Source organism: Echiichthys vipera (assembly GCF_963691815.1).
Source record: "Echiichthys vipera genome assembly, chromosome: 17".
NCBI lineage: Eukaryota > Metazoa > Chordata > Actinopteri > Perciformes > Trachinidae > Echiichthys > Echiichthys vipera.
In genome coordinates, this window is record NC_139842.1 from 19045751 (window position 1) to 19058720 (window position 12970).

At 41.5% G+C, this 12970-nt stretch overlaps 1 protein-coding gene across 1 annotated transcript in view; it reads left to right on the forward strand.

Moving 5' to 3' along the window:
• Positions 1-4392, forward strand: part of lasp1 (LIM and SH3 protein 1) — a 32785-nt gene extending 28393 nt beyond the window's left edge. Inside the window, exons 6-7 of the mRNA XM_083931003.1 lie at positions 61-155; positions 849-4392. Coding sequence (XP_083787129.1) covers positions 61-155; positions 849-1022 — 269 coding nt within the window. The 3' untranslated portion in view covers positions 1023-4392. The remainder of the gene's footprint in view (positions 1-60; positions 156-848) is intronic.
• The last annotated feature ends 8578 nt before the right edge of the window (positions 4393-12970 follow it).

Sequence of the window (12970 nt, forward strand, 5' to 3'; positions counted from 1 at the left end):
TTGGTGTCAGACAGTTCATTCATCTGCCCTCCATTAATTCTTTCTGTTTTTCACCTGCAGCTTACCAGGCGCCTGCAGCCTCTCAGAACTTCCACTATGAACCCGCTCCTGAACCAGTGCATCAGGCGGCCGCCGCCCCGCCTCCAAGCGCTGGGGTAGGTTCTTCTTTGTCCTCCACACTTTTAGGGTTTGAGGTGGACACCAATGACAAATACAACTTGATGAATTAAAAAACCTTAAAAGAATCAGAAGCTATTCTTTTTTTAAACAATAAAAAAAATCTCAGTACTGAAATAGAAAACCTGCTTATCCTTTGTTTAAGTAGAGCTGAAATAATGAGCTGAGTAACTTTTGATGATAACTTTATTGTTAAAGCTTCTCAAATGTGACTATTGTTTGGTTTTGTTCTTCTTCTAAGATCATAAACTGAAACTTTTTGGAGTTTGGATGATCTAGGAAATCACAATAAGCATTTTTAATAATTAAGATTTAGACATTAAAGCCGTTTCCTCATATGAACTCTGGACACAGTCCGATGAATTAGGTCCGGAAAGTTTCCCTGTCACATTGTCTCAATTGGACATTAAAGACTTTGTACGAGGGAGCTGGCAGGATAAAGTCTACTTAATGTCCGATCCAACTGATTCAGAAACTTGCGTTCTCACATAAACTTTGCTGTGTAATGTCTAGATAATTTCTGGTTTGCGGTGCATGTGTGAAAGGCACTTAGGTGAGCCACATTGTATTGCTGTACTTAGTTCAGCAGCAGGTGCGTGTAACAAAGTTTTGGACCACACCTGTAGCAGCTGTGGTTAGGAACTAACCAAACTACTGGTTCTCGTCCACAGAAGCGGTACAGGGCAGTGTACGACTACTCTGCTGCTGATGAGGACGAGGTGTCTTTCGTGGATGGAGATGTGATCATGGACGTGCAGCAGATCGATGAGGGCTGGATGTACGGCCGCGTAGAGCGCACCGGCCAGCAGGGCATGCTGCCCGCCAACTACGTGGAGGCCATCTGAGTGAGAGGGAAAGAAAAAGAAAGGAGAAAGGGAGGGAAAGAAGGAAAGGAAAAGCCCAGTGCCATCTCATCTTAACGCCGCTTTCTCTTGATTTTACTCTTGTTCCCTAATCTGTCCTGTGAGACCCTGAACCCCCCCCCCCCCCCCTTCTCCCGCTCTGCTCTCACTGTTCCACCACAGACACCCTCGACCTTTCTGTCCGTCTGCCCGTCTGTCTTTCTCTGTCTGTCTGCCTGCCTCTTTGTCCGTCTGTCTGTGCTGATATCTGTCTCTTTTTGGATGTTTGTCATCCTCCTTTATCTTTTTTTCCCTGAACCTGGCTCCACTCCCAAGTGCTGTCACAAGTGGAAAAAAAATGAAAGTCTTAAAAGATAAACTCGCAGTTCATTGCAGTATGTCAGGGGTCATGCCGTGTCACACAGCTCCATCCTAGCTATAGCACTTAATCCTAGCACAACATCATGCAAAAATTAGGGAAGAAAAAAATGTCAGAATCCCGTTTTCCCCCCACGAGTCAGTCACCACAGCTGCAGACATTATTGTGTGCTTGAAGTGTGGGTGGGTGTGGCATTTTCATCGGCTTGTTTGTGTCTTCTTTCTTTAATTTTGCAGCGTGATCTTGGCCAGACTGGAAACACAGTGTAGAATCTCAGTCTTATCAGAACTAAGCTTGAATATTTTTGACTCGTGTACATTCCTTTAACCTCTAACCCTGTTGCTGTTGCACCAATCAGCCAGTTATCAGTCTTAACAGAGAGGTTTTTAATATATTTATAGATTGACACACATCTCTCCATTGTGTGCTTGAGTAGGCACCCTCGTGTCCAGCACTGCATCGTGGGGGTATATCGTCGTGAAACTGGAAATCTTAGCCTAACTGAAGAGCACCTCCTGTCGTTGCCTTTCTCGGGCGTGTCGGATACAGGAGGGATCAGGGACAAGTTAGGGGACATTATCAGTCCATCTCTTGCAGCCACACTGAACACATCACCTCAGTCGGTGTGGATGTACAGTGTGTGTACACCCTTATTCCTGTTTCTTGCAGCCTGAACGCCTTCAGCCCGTGAGAGGATCACAAAAGTTAAGGTGATCAAGGTTAAACTGTTTGGAGACGGGAACAGGTCAAGCCCCCCCCCCCCCAACCCACCTTTTGCTACAAAAATCACCATTAAAAGTAAAAAACACATTCATAAAAGAGAAGGCCAAGCACAAGTCTATATTGTGAATCTTTTTTTTCTTCTCTTTTTTTATTCATTCCACTGTTGTTATTTCCCATTTAATGTAAGAGAAACTGTTGAGTCCTCGGCTGTGGTAAATGTTGTTTTCATACTGTTCTTCCTTCCTTTGCCTTTTCTTGTTCTATTGTAAGATGCTTATTTTGAAAAAAAGTTAGTGTATGAAATAAATAAACCAGCAACTCAATGGATGAACCAAGGCAGAAGTGTTTAGACATGCGCGGCTGCAGGATTAGATCAGTGGTGAGATGAATCAACGTGCAGTTTCAGGTCAGAACATTGCCGGCAGCTTGATTGAGAAATCAGCTTGCACCTTTAAGCCTGTTTCTGATCGGTGGATATCTTCTTCTTATGCTGTTTGGTATTCTGGAGCTTATCAGAAAGAGTCTTGTCACAGAAAAAAGACATGGAATTATCAATTATTTTATGCTCTGGTCCTTAAAACATTCTTAAAGGTGAATCCCAAACTATTTTTGATATTTGACCAGTTATTTGGTTGGTGGTGATCACTAAGATGTAAAAAAAAAAAAAAAAAAAGTTGGTTCATAAACACAAAATCAAGCGTTTAAGTTGCTGGCGATGACACAGAAATGCTGTATCATTCATACTGTATTTCTGTGAGGACCTTTTTTTATATGATTTTAAAAAAAAACATTTGACCATCTCTCAGTGGTGTAAATAATCTCATTGGCCCCTGACCATGCACACCTCTCCCCTCCTCCCCTTTCTTGCTGTTTCATTCTCCTGTGATGCACTGTGACGGTCACAGACATGAGCGATCAGGGCGGTGAGTTTTTTTTTAAAGGTTTGGTGCAGGGGGGTGCGAAAAATGTTCAGCTTTATTAAAAAAAAGAAAACAAGGCTCTCACTATGTAGCTAGATGACATTGTACAATTGTATATGTATCATAAAAGGTAAGTTAGGGTTTTTACAGGTCATGGTGCTCTGGGAAGTGGCTTGCCTGCAGATTTAAAGTGGTTCATATTTTTTTGTGAATGTGACGGAGGAGAAGTTATGTGACTCATGGAGGAGAAAAAAAATCCAGTTTGGTGCAAGTCGGTGTTGAACATTAATTTAAACAATTGTGCAACTTTCTAATGTGATGAATTGTGACAGTGCAGAAGAACAACACCTCAAAACATTTTGCCAGACAAAATGAACACACTGTACAGTATGTTTGCCTGTATTTTGCATTAACCTCTACTTGACAACAGGACAAGTTTATTTGCAAAACAGATGCTAGGTGGGAAAGCTGTTTTAGAGCTCACGGTTGGTGTTTCTCTTCCCTGAAGTGGTTGGTTGGATTGAGGTGAAATGATTGTTCCTGGCTTATGATGATTTTCGCTCAAATTGAATTTAATCACAAAGATACTCACACTGGTGACTTCCGTTACTCCGCGGATTATATCCAATCCAAACTTTCTTTTGTCTCGAGGGGCGTCGATTTTGACGCTTGGGTGTTCTGGATGATTCAAAAAGTGGCCAAAGACAGGCCAGTGTTGTGTAAGTGTGGCTCAAGGATGGATCAGATATGAATGTGTGGTGGTGACGCGAGTGTGCGAGGCTGATCTGATGCTCTCGATCTCCTGGGCTGTGAGGCAGGGCAAGTTGTTTGTCTGACCTGGATATGAGTCAGCAGTTAACCTTACAAATGCGCCAAATACCGCTCTTCTGCTCTGACATCACTCATCTACTGAACCGTAACTTCATATCATAACCCTGTTTCCATTCAGTTTCTGTCTGGTATCCTGTCCGCCCGTCTGCTGAGACCCCCTCTTCCCTTCAGCCTTCATTGTAGGTCTCCTGCGCTTCTAATGAATCACCCCCCTGCTTCTGTGATACTGGTTATATACTGTAGACAGAGTGAAATCATGTAATCCACAATCGGGTTTAGCATTCAGACCGGTTTTGTGCATTCCATCTTAAATTGTTTTTGTTTTTTGTATAATTTTGTTATTTTTTAAATAAAAAAATAAAGATATCATATGCACATACGACATACAGGTGTATTCAAAACTCATTCGGAATACATACTCAGAAATAAGGACTTGATATCATCTCCTGTTGCCCTGTTACAGCACTTCAAATTGTACTTATGATTCTGCAGATTCAATAAAATGTCATTTTTTCTCAGACTGTTGTTTGTACTGCGTCTTATGTCGTGCAGCAGAAAAGTGGGACACGTAGAAGTCCTGCAGACAACATGTTAAGGTGCAAAAATGCCCCTTTTCTACCTCCTGCCCTCTCAATGTTACACATCCTTTAACTTCCTATCATGTGCATAATACTACAATATGTGGAATATTTTCTGTCTTTTTGTTTGTGGTCATGTGATTAAAGACAAATTAGGTAAGGACAGGGTTCCTAAACATCCTGGAAAACCTGGTAAACAGGTGACCAACTTGTCAGAGTGCCTCACAACAGATACAATTGTCATCTGAAACAGTGGTCAGGATCATATTAATATTCAAATGGTAAAATGAGAGACAAGAGTATTAAGGATACTGTTACATTGAGGAAACTTGCTGTGTATGCTACTGGTTTAGACCAGTGAAGAATTGAAAACTGCCATTTTATCTGAGTAAAGTGTTTTAAAGTAGTTTTTTACGCATTGGATGGTTGCATAGACTTGGGTGCTCACTGATACCCGATCCAGCATTTTATGCAGTAATATATGCATTTCTGATAATGTTATAAGTATCAAAATAACTCTCAACAAAAGACTAATTGTTTTTAGTAAGTAAGTAAGTGCCAGATACTGTTGCTGGCTCTTTTTCTAAGCATGTGAGACATGACTTCATTAAAGCTGCAGACTGTGCGTCTTTAAAATCAAACTCCCGCAGAGAGGAACATATTTTTGTGCATGCTGCAACCGTTATCTGTTCGATCATCACTGGAAATGTCCTGGAAAATGACCTGTAGAGAAGAGTGGGAACCCCTGACGGAGTATGCACCGCATGAACACAATATCAACTAAGACAAGGACTAAAGATAAGCGCGAAATGCAGGACCAACTTAATCAAAAGACAGTGACCCTAGGGCTTTTGGGCCCCCTGGCAGTCTTTGGCGGAGGCTGCCCTGCTAACGGAGCCTTGTTTCAGACGTACCTGTGTGTTAGCCTCCCGACACAAGACTAATTGTTCCATTTCATATATCGTGAGGTCACGTATTCATTCAAGACCTTCATCAATCAAAGAATACTTATGGGGGAATATTTTTCTCTGAAGCTAAATCGGTTGGTTATACTGAGATTGGACTGGTCCTTACACAGCTGAGTAATGCACTTTATTAACAGTTTACAAGTGTTAGGTTCACCTGCTATAAATCATGCATTCGTTAAACGTTATACTTGTTTTGTTGAAACTGTTTTAGAGAAGTGTTGATTCAGCTTTATGGTCATTTTGGAGGATGCAGTTAGTGTTGCTACATAAAGTTGCATCAACACTTCTCTAAAACAGTTACATTAAGGCCGGATTTATTGCTGCAGGACTGTTGCATTTTGACTGCAGTAGGTTTAGCTAAGTATATTTTTAAAAACAGTATTTGCTACTACTTCACTGTCAGTGTGTAAGTTAAGTTACAGGTTTAAGTACAACATTATATTAGATACATTTGCATTGTTGACAATGGAGGAAATCCCCCTTACATCATTCAGGCATTTGTACCCAGAGTTTTGCCAGGGTGTACTTTTGTTTCCTTGTTACAAAAATGAAACTTTTAGGTTCAATTCTTGGAGGTTTAGTAGGATTTAGACTTTGCAGGTTATTGTGAAAAGCTGCCTGAACGCACAAAGGTATTTTTTTTTAATTTGCAACAGTAAAACCTCACATTAATCTGCTTAAAACAGAATGCTGTTAGGCCTATATATTAAGACAATTACCTCACCAAAAAAAAAAAAGCCATCAAAACTGCAAGATTGTGCTCCCTATTCCATGTTTTAATGAATTTATCCTCAATTCTTTGCTGGCCCTTGGCATTTATTTTATTTTTTGTTTTTTTGATTGATGTAAAAACAAAATAAATTATAACAGGTAATAACGATGTTCCACAAAACAGAAAGCATAGTAAGATTCATGAATGACAAACATTTGCTGAAAAGAAAATCATGTTCGAAAAGGAGCAGGAAGAAGTTACCACTTATTTAATCCCACCCCTTCTCCATCACTCATTTGAATTAAGCTTCCTTATTCATAAAAATGATTATTAACATTTTCATTTATTAATATTTAATTGTATTAATACTTATGATATATAAATATATGTATTATATATATATATACATACATATATTTATATATATATATGTATTATATATCTACATACATATATATATATATATATATATTATATATATATATATAATACATATATATACATATATATGAATTATATATATATACAAATATATGTATACTAACTACAAGTCATGCTTTTATTTTTTATGTATCTGTATATTTCTATATCTGTTGAATAATGTATTATAATTGTTTAATGAATACAACATTTAAATAAAAAATAAGCATTAAAATATAAATAAAAAAATAAATGAATAAATACACCTTTTCCGTTTCCGGGCAGGAGAGAGAGAGGGGGGGGGGGTCGATCTCATTCTCGCTCCCTCCGAACGATTCCGAACACTTCCGATCTCAGCCGAGCTCCTGCACCGGCGGTAGCTCTGCCGTCTTGCTGCGTGTCCTTCTCTACACACCGTCCATCTCTGACACTCTTCCCATCATGGTGGACATTTTGTTGTTGATGTTTTTCGCCATCATTGGCCTCGTCTTCCTCTCCTACATCATCTACCTGCTATGATGAGGATGAGGATGATGATGGTGAGGATGAAGCGTGCTGCTGCTCAGCCTGGACAGGCGGCTGGTGCACGGGCGTACACAGGATGTGTGTTTTTCCTCTCCTGCATCCCTGGTTTCCATCATGGGCAATGGTAAGGGAGCGTTTCATTGCTTATAATAAATATGGTATTTTAGATACCACATTAAGCTGTTTATAAGGCGGTATTAGAAAAACACAGGCGGGATATTCCTTAGAATTAAAAATGGCTGTTTAGCCCATGTATAGCACACTATCTGACATCTGAGAAATATGACACTATTGCACCTGAATACGCTAATAAGATCATATCACATTGATAAGCTGTAAATGTTTGCTGTTTCAGGGAGAAGAGCTGCGGTCCAGCCATGATGGTTTGGTGAAGAGAGGGAAACCAAATGGACAAGAAGTGGAAGCCAAACACTTCCAGCCTCTCTGTCTCCTAATTGCACTCTGTCATCAACCCCTCCTCCCTCTTCCTCATTTATTGGGTCTTGCCCCCCCCCCCCCCCCCCCCAAAAAAAAGACACTACTCCAATTACTCCCGTTTGCAATCAGAAACAGTGTATTTTCTATGCTACTCAAGGTTTTTCATGATTCTCTTTAAAGGTGCACAAGTCTATTGAGTCCTTAGAGGTGGATGCTGGACGTTTAGGTGCAGAATCAGCCTTTTTTTGATAACACTGTGAGGGTATTGTTGTTGGCTCTAGCTATAACGTGTCATGTTCAGTTTGATCATCCCTGTGACCGAGCAGCCAACCCTTCTGTCCACATGTTTTGTTTCGTCAAACAGTTAAAGGGTCCCGGTTGGCTCAGCATTGACATCGGCGTTTTTATGACTCAATTCACGCGTTGCCAATGTGTTCCTCTCACTACGGTAAAGATTCCCCCGTCAGGTTAAAGGGGGTGTGTCAGTTATGTAACTCACTGTTCTGTTATTTTGTTCAATGACACACACCAGAAATGCATCCACTGTATTTGCTTCTCAGTTGTACCACCAAACCTCTTATGTTTAATGTGTGAAATATAAATAATGTTAACGTTTACTGATGCACTGATGATTGCCTGAGGTTACAGACAGCATTTCACACGATACGTCGAATAAAGATGATTTCAGTAAACCCGGCTGCTTCCTCTTCAGTTCAACACTATTGTTTTTATTTCAGTGACACCCATAAATCATTCATTCCTGTCAAAGGAAACACTCTGCATACCTCTAATGAGACCTAAAGCCTGTTTCATCTACTTCTAAGTGCAAATGTAGTTTTTTTTTGTGTTTCTTCCTCTGGCATTTTGCCTTATCCGAAAGTGACTTCAGAGATATAAACAGGAAATACTAGAGGAGAGAGAGGGGCATGGCTTTCATTAAATCAGGGACACTGCACAATATTGCTTTTGAAATGAGCTTTTTTTGGCGTCTGGACAGCAAATAATAAGACTAACCTGTTCAAAAAGAATTTCTACTTATGCAAGCAAAGTGCTTCACCAGTGTGTCCATGCTAACGTTTATTATAGTTATTATTCTGTACTCTTTTGTATTGCTGGTATCTTAATTAAAGTCATTGAACTGGAGGGTCCAGGGGTGCAGGTCTGCTATGAAGTAAGGAATATTTTTTGCCCCAGTTGCCCTGTAGTTGCTCCCGCATGAGACACGATTTCATCAAACCGTCCAGTGCATGTTTGTGAAGCACTCTGTTCAATATTTCCAGATAATTAAAAGCACAGTGGTGTGTGTGAGCAGCTCATCATCTGCACGGTGCTGCTTGTGGTCCTGCAGATGGTGCTGTTTACCTACAGTAGGGTGTGCAGTTTAGCCGTTAAGTTAAATACACTGATGTGTGTAAGAACAGACAGGTTTTTAATTCAGTCCCAGTTGAAGAAAACTGTGTGTGGACAGTTTCACGTGCCCTAAGGTGTAATTGGAATAGGTTTTTATATTCTAAAAAACAACCTTTCCACTGGGTCCCATGCATCATATCAAGTGCTTATCAAAACATGCCCTTAAATGAATCATGTTAAAATCTCTTCAGGACTTTTCCTCATCGTTCTTTTGAAACGATTCTCGTAAAGACGACGTGTTGCGTCTGTACCTGAACTCAATGCTTTTGTGGCTTGAAAACTAGATGAATTTCTAATTTGTTATTTCATCAACAGATGAAAGATTCATCTCTCATTCTTCTTCTTCGTGCTCTCAAATGAGTCCATCTCTCTCCAAGGTGACAGGTCAGCTTCTTTCTTTTTTTACATACCTTTCTATACGTCTTCATCTGTCTTCTATCTATTATTTTAATCTTTTAACCTTTCAAAAAATGCTTTTACAAATTATATTCTGAAAAAGCCACTACAGCTACTTCCTTAAAGCAATATGAAATTGTTAGCTTTTTTGCCAAAAGTTAGTTTGATACCAATTGCATTATTTAAATGGCTTTGCAAAGAACACCGCATTAAAGATAATTTGTCTTTTAAACTTTTTGTTTTTTGTTTTAATTAAACAAACAAGATAAAGCATGCTTGTTAGACCTTTAAAATGGATTTAGTCAGCATCAGACAAAGCCAAGCTAGCTGTTTCCCCCTGTTTCCAGCCTTTATGCTAAGCTAAGCTAACCAGCTGCTGGATGTAGCTTCAATCTTATCGTACAGACCTTCTCATCTCTCAGCAAGAAATATTGAACTATTCCGTGTGTGTGTGTGTGTGTGTGTGTGTGTGTGTGTGTGTGTGTGTGTGTGTGTGCGTGCCTCAGAGCATCACCCTCCTCCTCCAAACACTTAAGCTAAAGTTTCTCCCACATGTGTGCAGACAGTCCACTCTGGGAAATAATCTGAATTCCTCTGCTGATAGTATAATCTTCCACTCTCTGCATTACAATACACCCACTGTGCTATCTGAGGGTGCACGCACACACACACACACACACACACACACACACACACACACACACACACACACACACACACACACGCACGCACACACACACACACACACACACACACACACACACACACACACACACATGCATCTCACTTCAAACAGCATCTTTGGCTCGACCAGATCCAATGGCGCTGCAGCAGTCTACAGTAGAGAGGGTGTTCAGGGAAAGAGAAGGATGCATTGAAGCCGGACTATAGAAAGTAGGACAGGGTTTGTTTGGTTGTTTGGAGCTCTGCATGTTGCATGACCTCGTTGTACTGCATTCCTGACCCCCCCCCCCCCCCCCCCCCCCCTTCACTCACTGCTCCTGCCTGGCTACCATATCAGATCATGTCACAGCTATGTTATGCGTCCATTGAATCAAAATAAGCCAGAACAGGTGCTCTTTTGTGTTTCAGCTGCGGGGGCCTTGGGCTTCCCTCAGAGCAGTATTTTTGGGTAGATGCGGTAATAAGGGTAATTTTAAAGTGTTTATGATTACTTTAAAAGGAGAAATCTCGCCGTAGGGAGCTGTGGTACCTCCGCAGCTGCTGGCAGCGTGCCTCACATTTCTGAGCCCATTTTTGTTGTCTTCTTGTGTTTTCCTTTCACTGCCAGCACGCACTGCCAGATGTTTCCAGTGCCGAAATGTCAGATATCTAAAAGTATTCTTATTTTATGCTACTTTTTACTTCTAGTCTACTACGTCTCAGAGACAAATATTGTACTTTTCACTCAACTACATTTGTCTGACAGCTTTAGCTACTTTTCAGATTATATTTTCTTCATCCCCTTCTCGTCCATTGAAAACCACGTATCTCTAGATGTGTTGGTTTTGAATGTTTGTGATAAACTGAAGGATACAGTGTTAAAATCTCTTGTAAAAAGCCTCTTGAATCAGCTGTGAAAGGCTTTGTCACATAGCTGAAAACAGGGCTGTTTTTCTGACACCATGAAAAGTTTTTTTAAAAGAGATACATAGTTCTCACAGGACAGCGAACAACAAGTACATGCTGATCTTGTAGAAAAGAATGCATTGCTGCATATTAAACCACCCAACATTAAATAAAGGAGTTAAAATGAGAACAACCTTAAACAACAGCGGTGAAATGCACATTAATGCTGCAGGAATATTCATCCAAAAACATAGTAAAACACCAGCAGTTAACATTTTACTGCACAATAACTACTTTTTTTACTTTCCATACTTTAAGTACATTGTGTTGATAATAATAACATACATTGACTTTAGTATGGTTTTGAATGTAGAACTTGTAGTGTGGTATTTAACAGTGTAATATTAGTACTTTTACTGAAATAGAAGATCTGAATACTCCTTCCACTGGTGTCTGATCTAAAACATAAACAATTAATATCAGGTTTGTGTCCGTCCCTAAAAGTCAGAGATGAAGGCATTTTAGATGCATTTTTGCGCCCACATATTCAACAATCATACAGGGAGAGAGACATTATATCAGAGGCAGTGATACTGATTTCAAATTCAAAATGCACCACAGAACATGTTGTCTTTTAAATACACCAATGACTATTTCTGTCTGCATCCATTTGTCAATCCCACAGCTGCATAAAGCATCAGGGGATCTTCCTTTGACGTAATCAGTCACTGAAACAGACCTAGACTACACAGGCTGAGGAAAATGAGACACACCAACGTAAGAGTATCCCAGTGTGGATTTTTTCCCTTCAAACTGATGCTGCACAATGCGACTCTTGGTGCATGCTGCTAGTTTATAATAACATCTCCCCTCTGTGACACCTGTAACCTCTTGCAACCTTTTCTGGAATGCCAATGAGATGGAGTTGGAGGGGGAAAGAGCGGTGAGGAATTGAGTGTAATGATACAATAGATGGAGAGGGAGGGGAGGGGAGGGGAGGGGGAAGGAGGCAGAGCAAATAAAGAAAAAGGAGGCAATGAAAGAAAAGGGAAAAAGACTGAGAGGGAGGGGGTTATATGTGCTTAGCCATGGCCTTCAGCGTGGAGTTCCTGTTGTTGTGGGGAGGGAGTTTCCCTCCGAGTGGGCCGAGAGGAAAACGACAGAGGATGTCTTTTTCCTGGCTGACCAAGAATGCCCGGGCCTCGAGGTCTTTCCTCTACTCCTGCATGTTTTATACAAGTTTATGTCAGAGTTTGAATGCTAACGATAGGAGCTGCTGTCCTCTCTCACTCTGGAGCTCGGCCAATGTGATGCATAAACATTTCAGAGAGAGAGAGAAAGAGAGGGGAGCACAGGGGGGAAAACATTCCTCCCGGGCCGGGGGCGCAGGGATGTGTGCTCTTAAACACCCCGTCCACCCTTGCTACAGATTGGACTACACGTCCCAACATGCTCCCCCTCCCCACAATAGGAGGCGGGGGCCATAAATCCTCCCAGCCAATGGCTTTGTGTCTGGGGATCTGTGGTTGGTGTGTTGCACATAGTGTTGCACGGCAGCTGTTGTCAATGGCAACAGAGGTTTTCAGGGAAGCATGAGCTGGACAGCTGGTAGAGGATCCCTCAGTCCTCTGCCGGGAGTCACATGCTCCATCGGCAGCCAATCATAGCCCTCCGCCCTCCTCTCTTCCTCTCTCATTTGCTCGTTCTGGCTCTCTTCGGCTGCAGCAGGAGGGGGAGGGGAGATGGAAAGAGAGGAGGGAAGTGGAGGCAGAGAGGGAGGGAGGAGATGCGAGGGGCCAGCTTACACAGAGTGAAAGAGCTTGAACGAAAACGGAGAGCGGGAGTCTCTTCCCTCTGTGTGGCGATCAAGGAGAGAGGTGAGGCTCACACGCACACGCCCTGTTTACCCTCCAGCCTCCACCAGCAGAAGAAGAGAGGACAGACAAAAAGGACAAGAGGGGAGTGTTTGGTTGGATGTAGCAGACTGTCACACTCAGAGACACAAGAAGAGACAGAACCATGACTCTGTGGAGAGGCGCAGCAGCAGTCGGCTGCCAGGCTGCCTCGCCTCTGTGAGGGGAG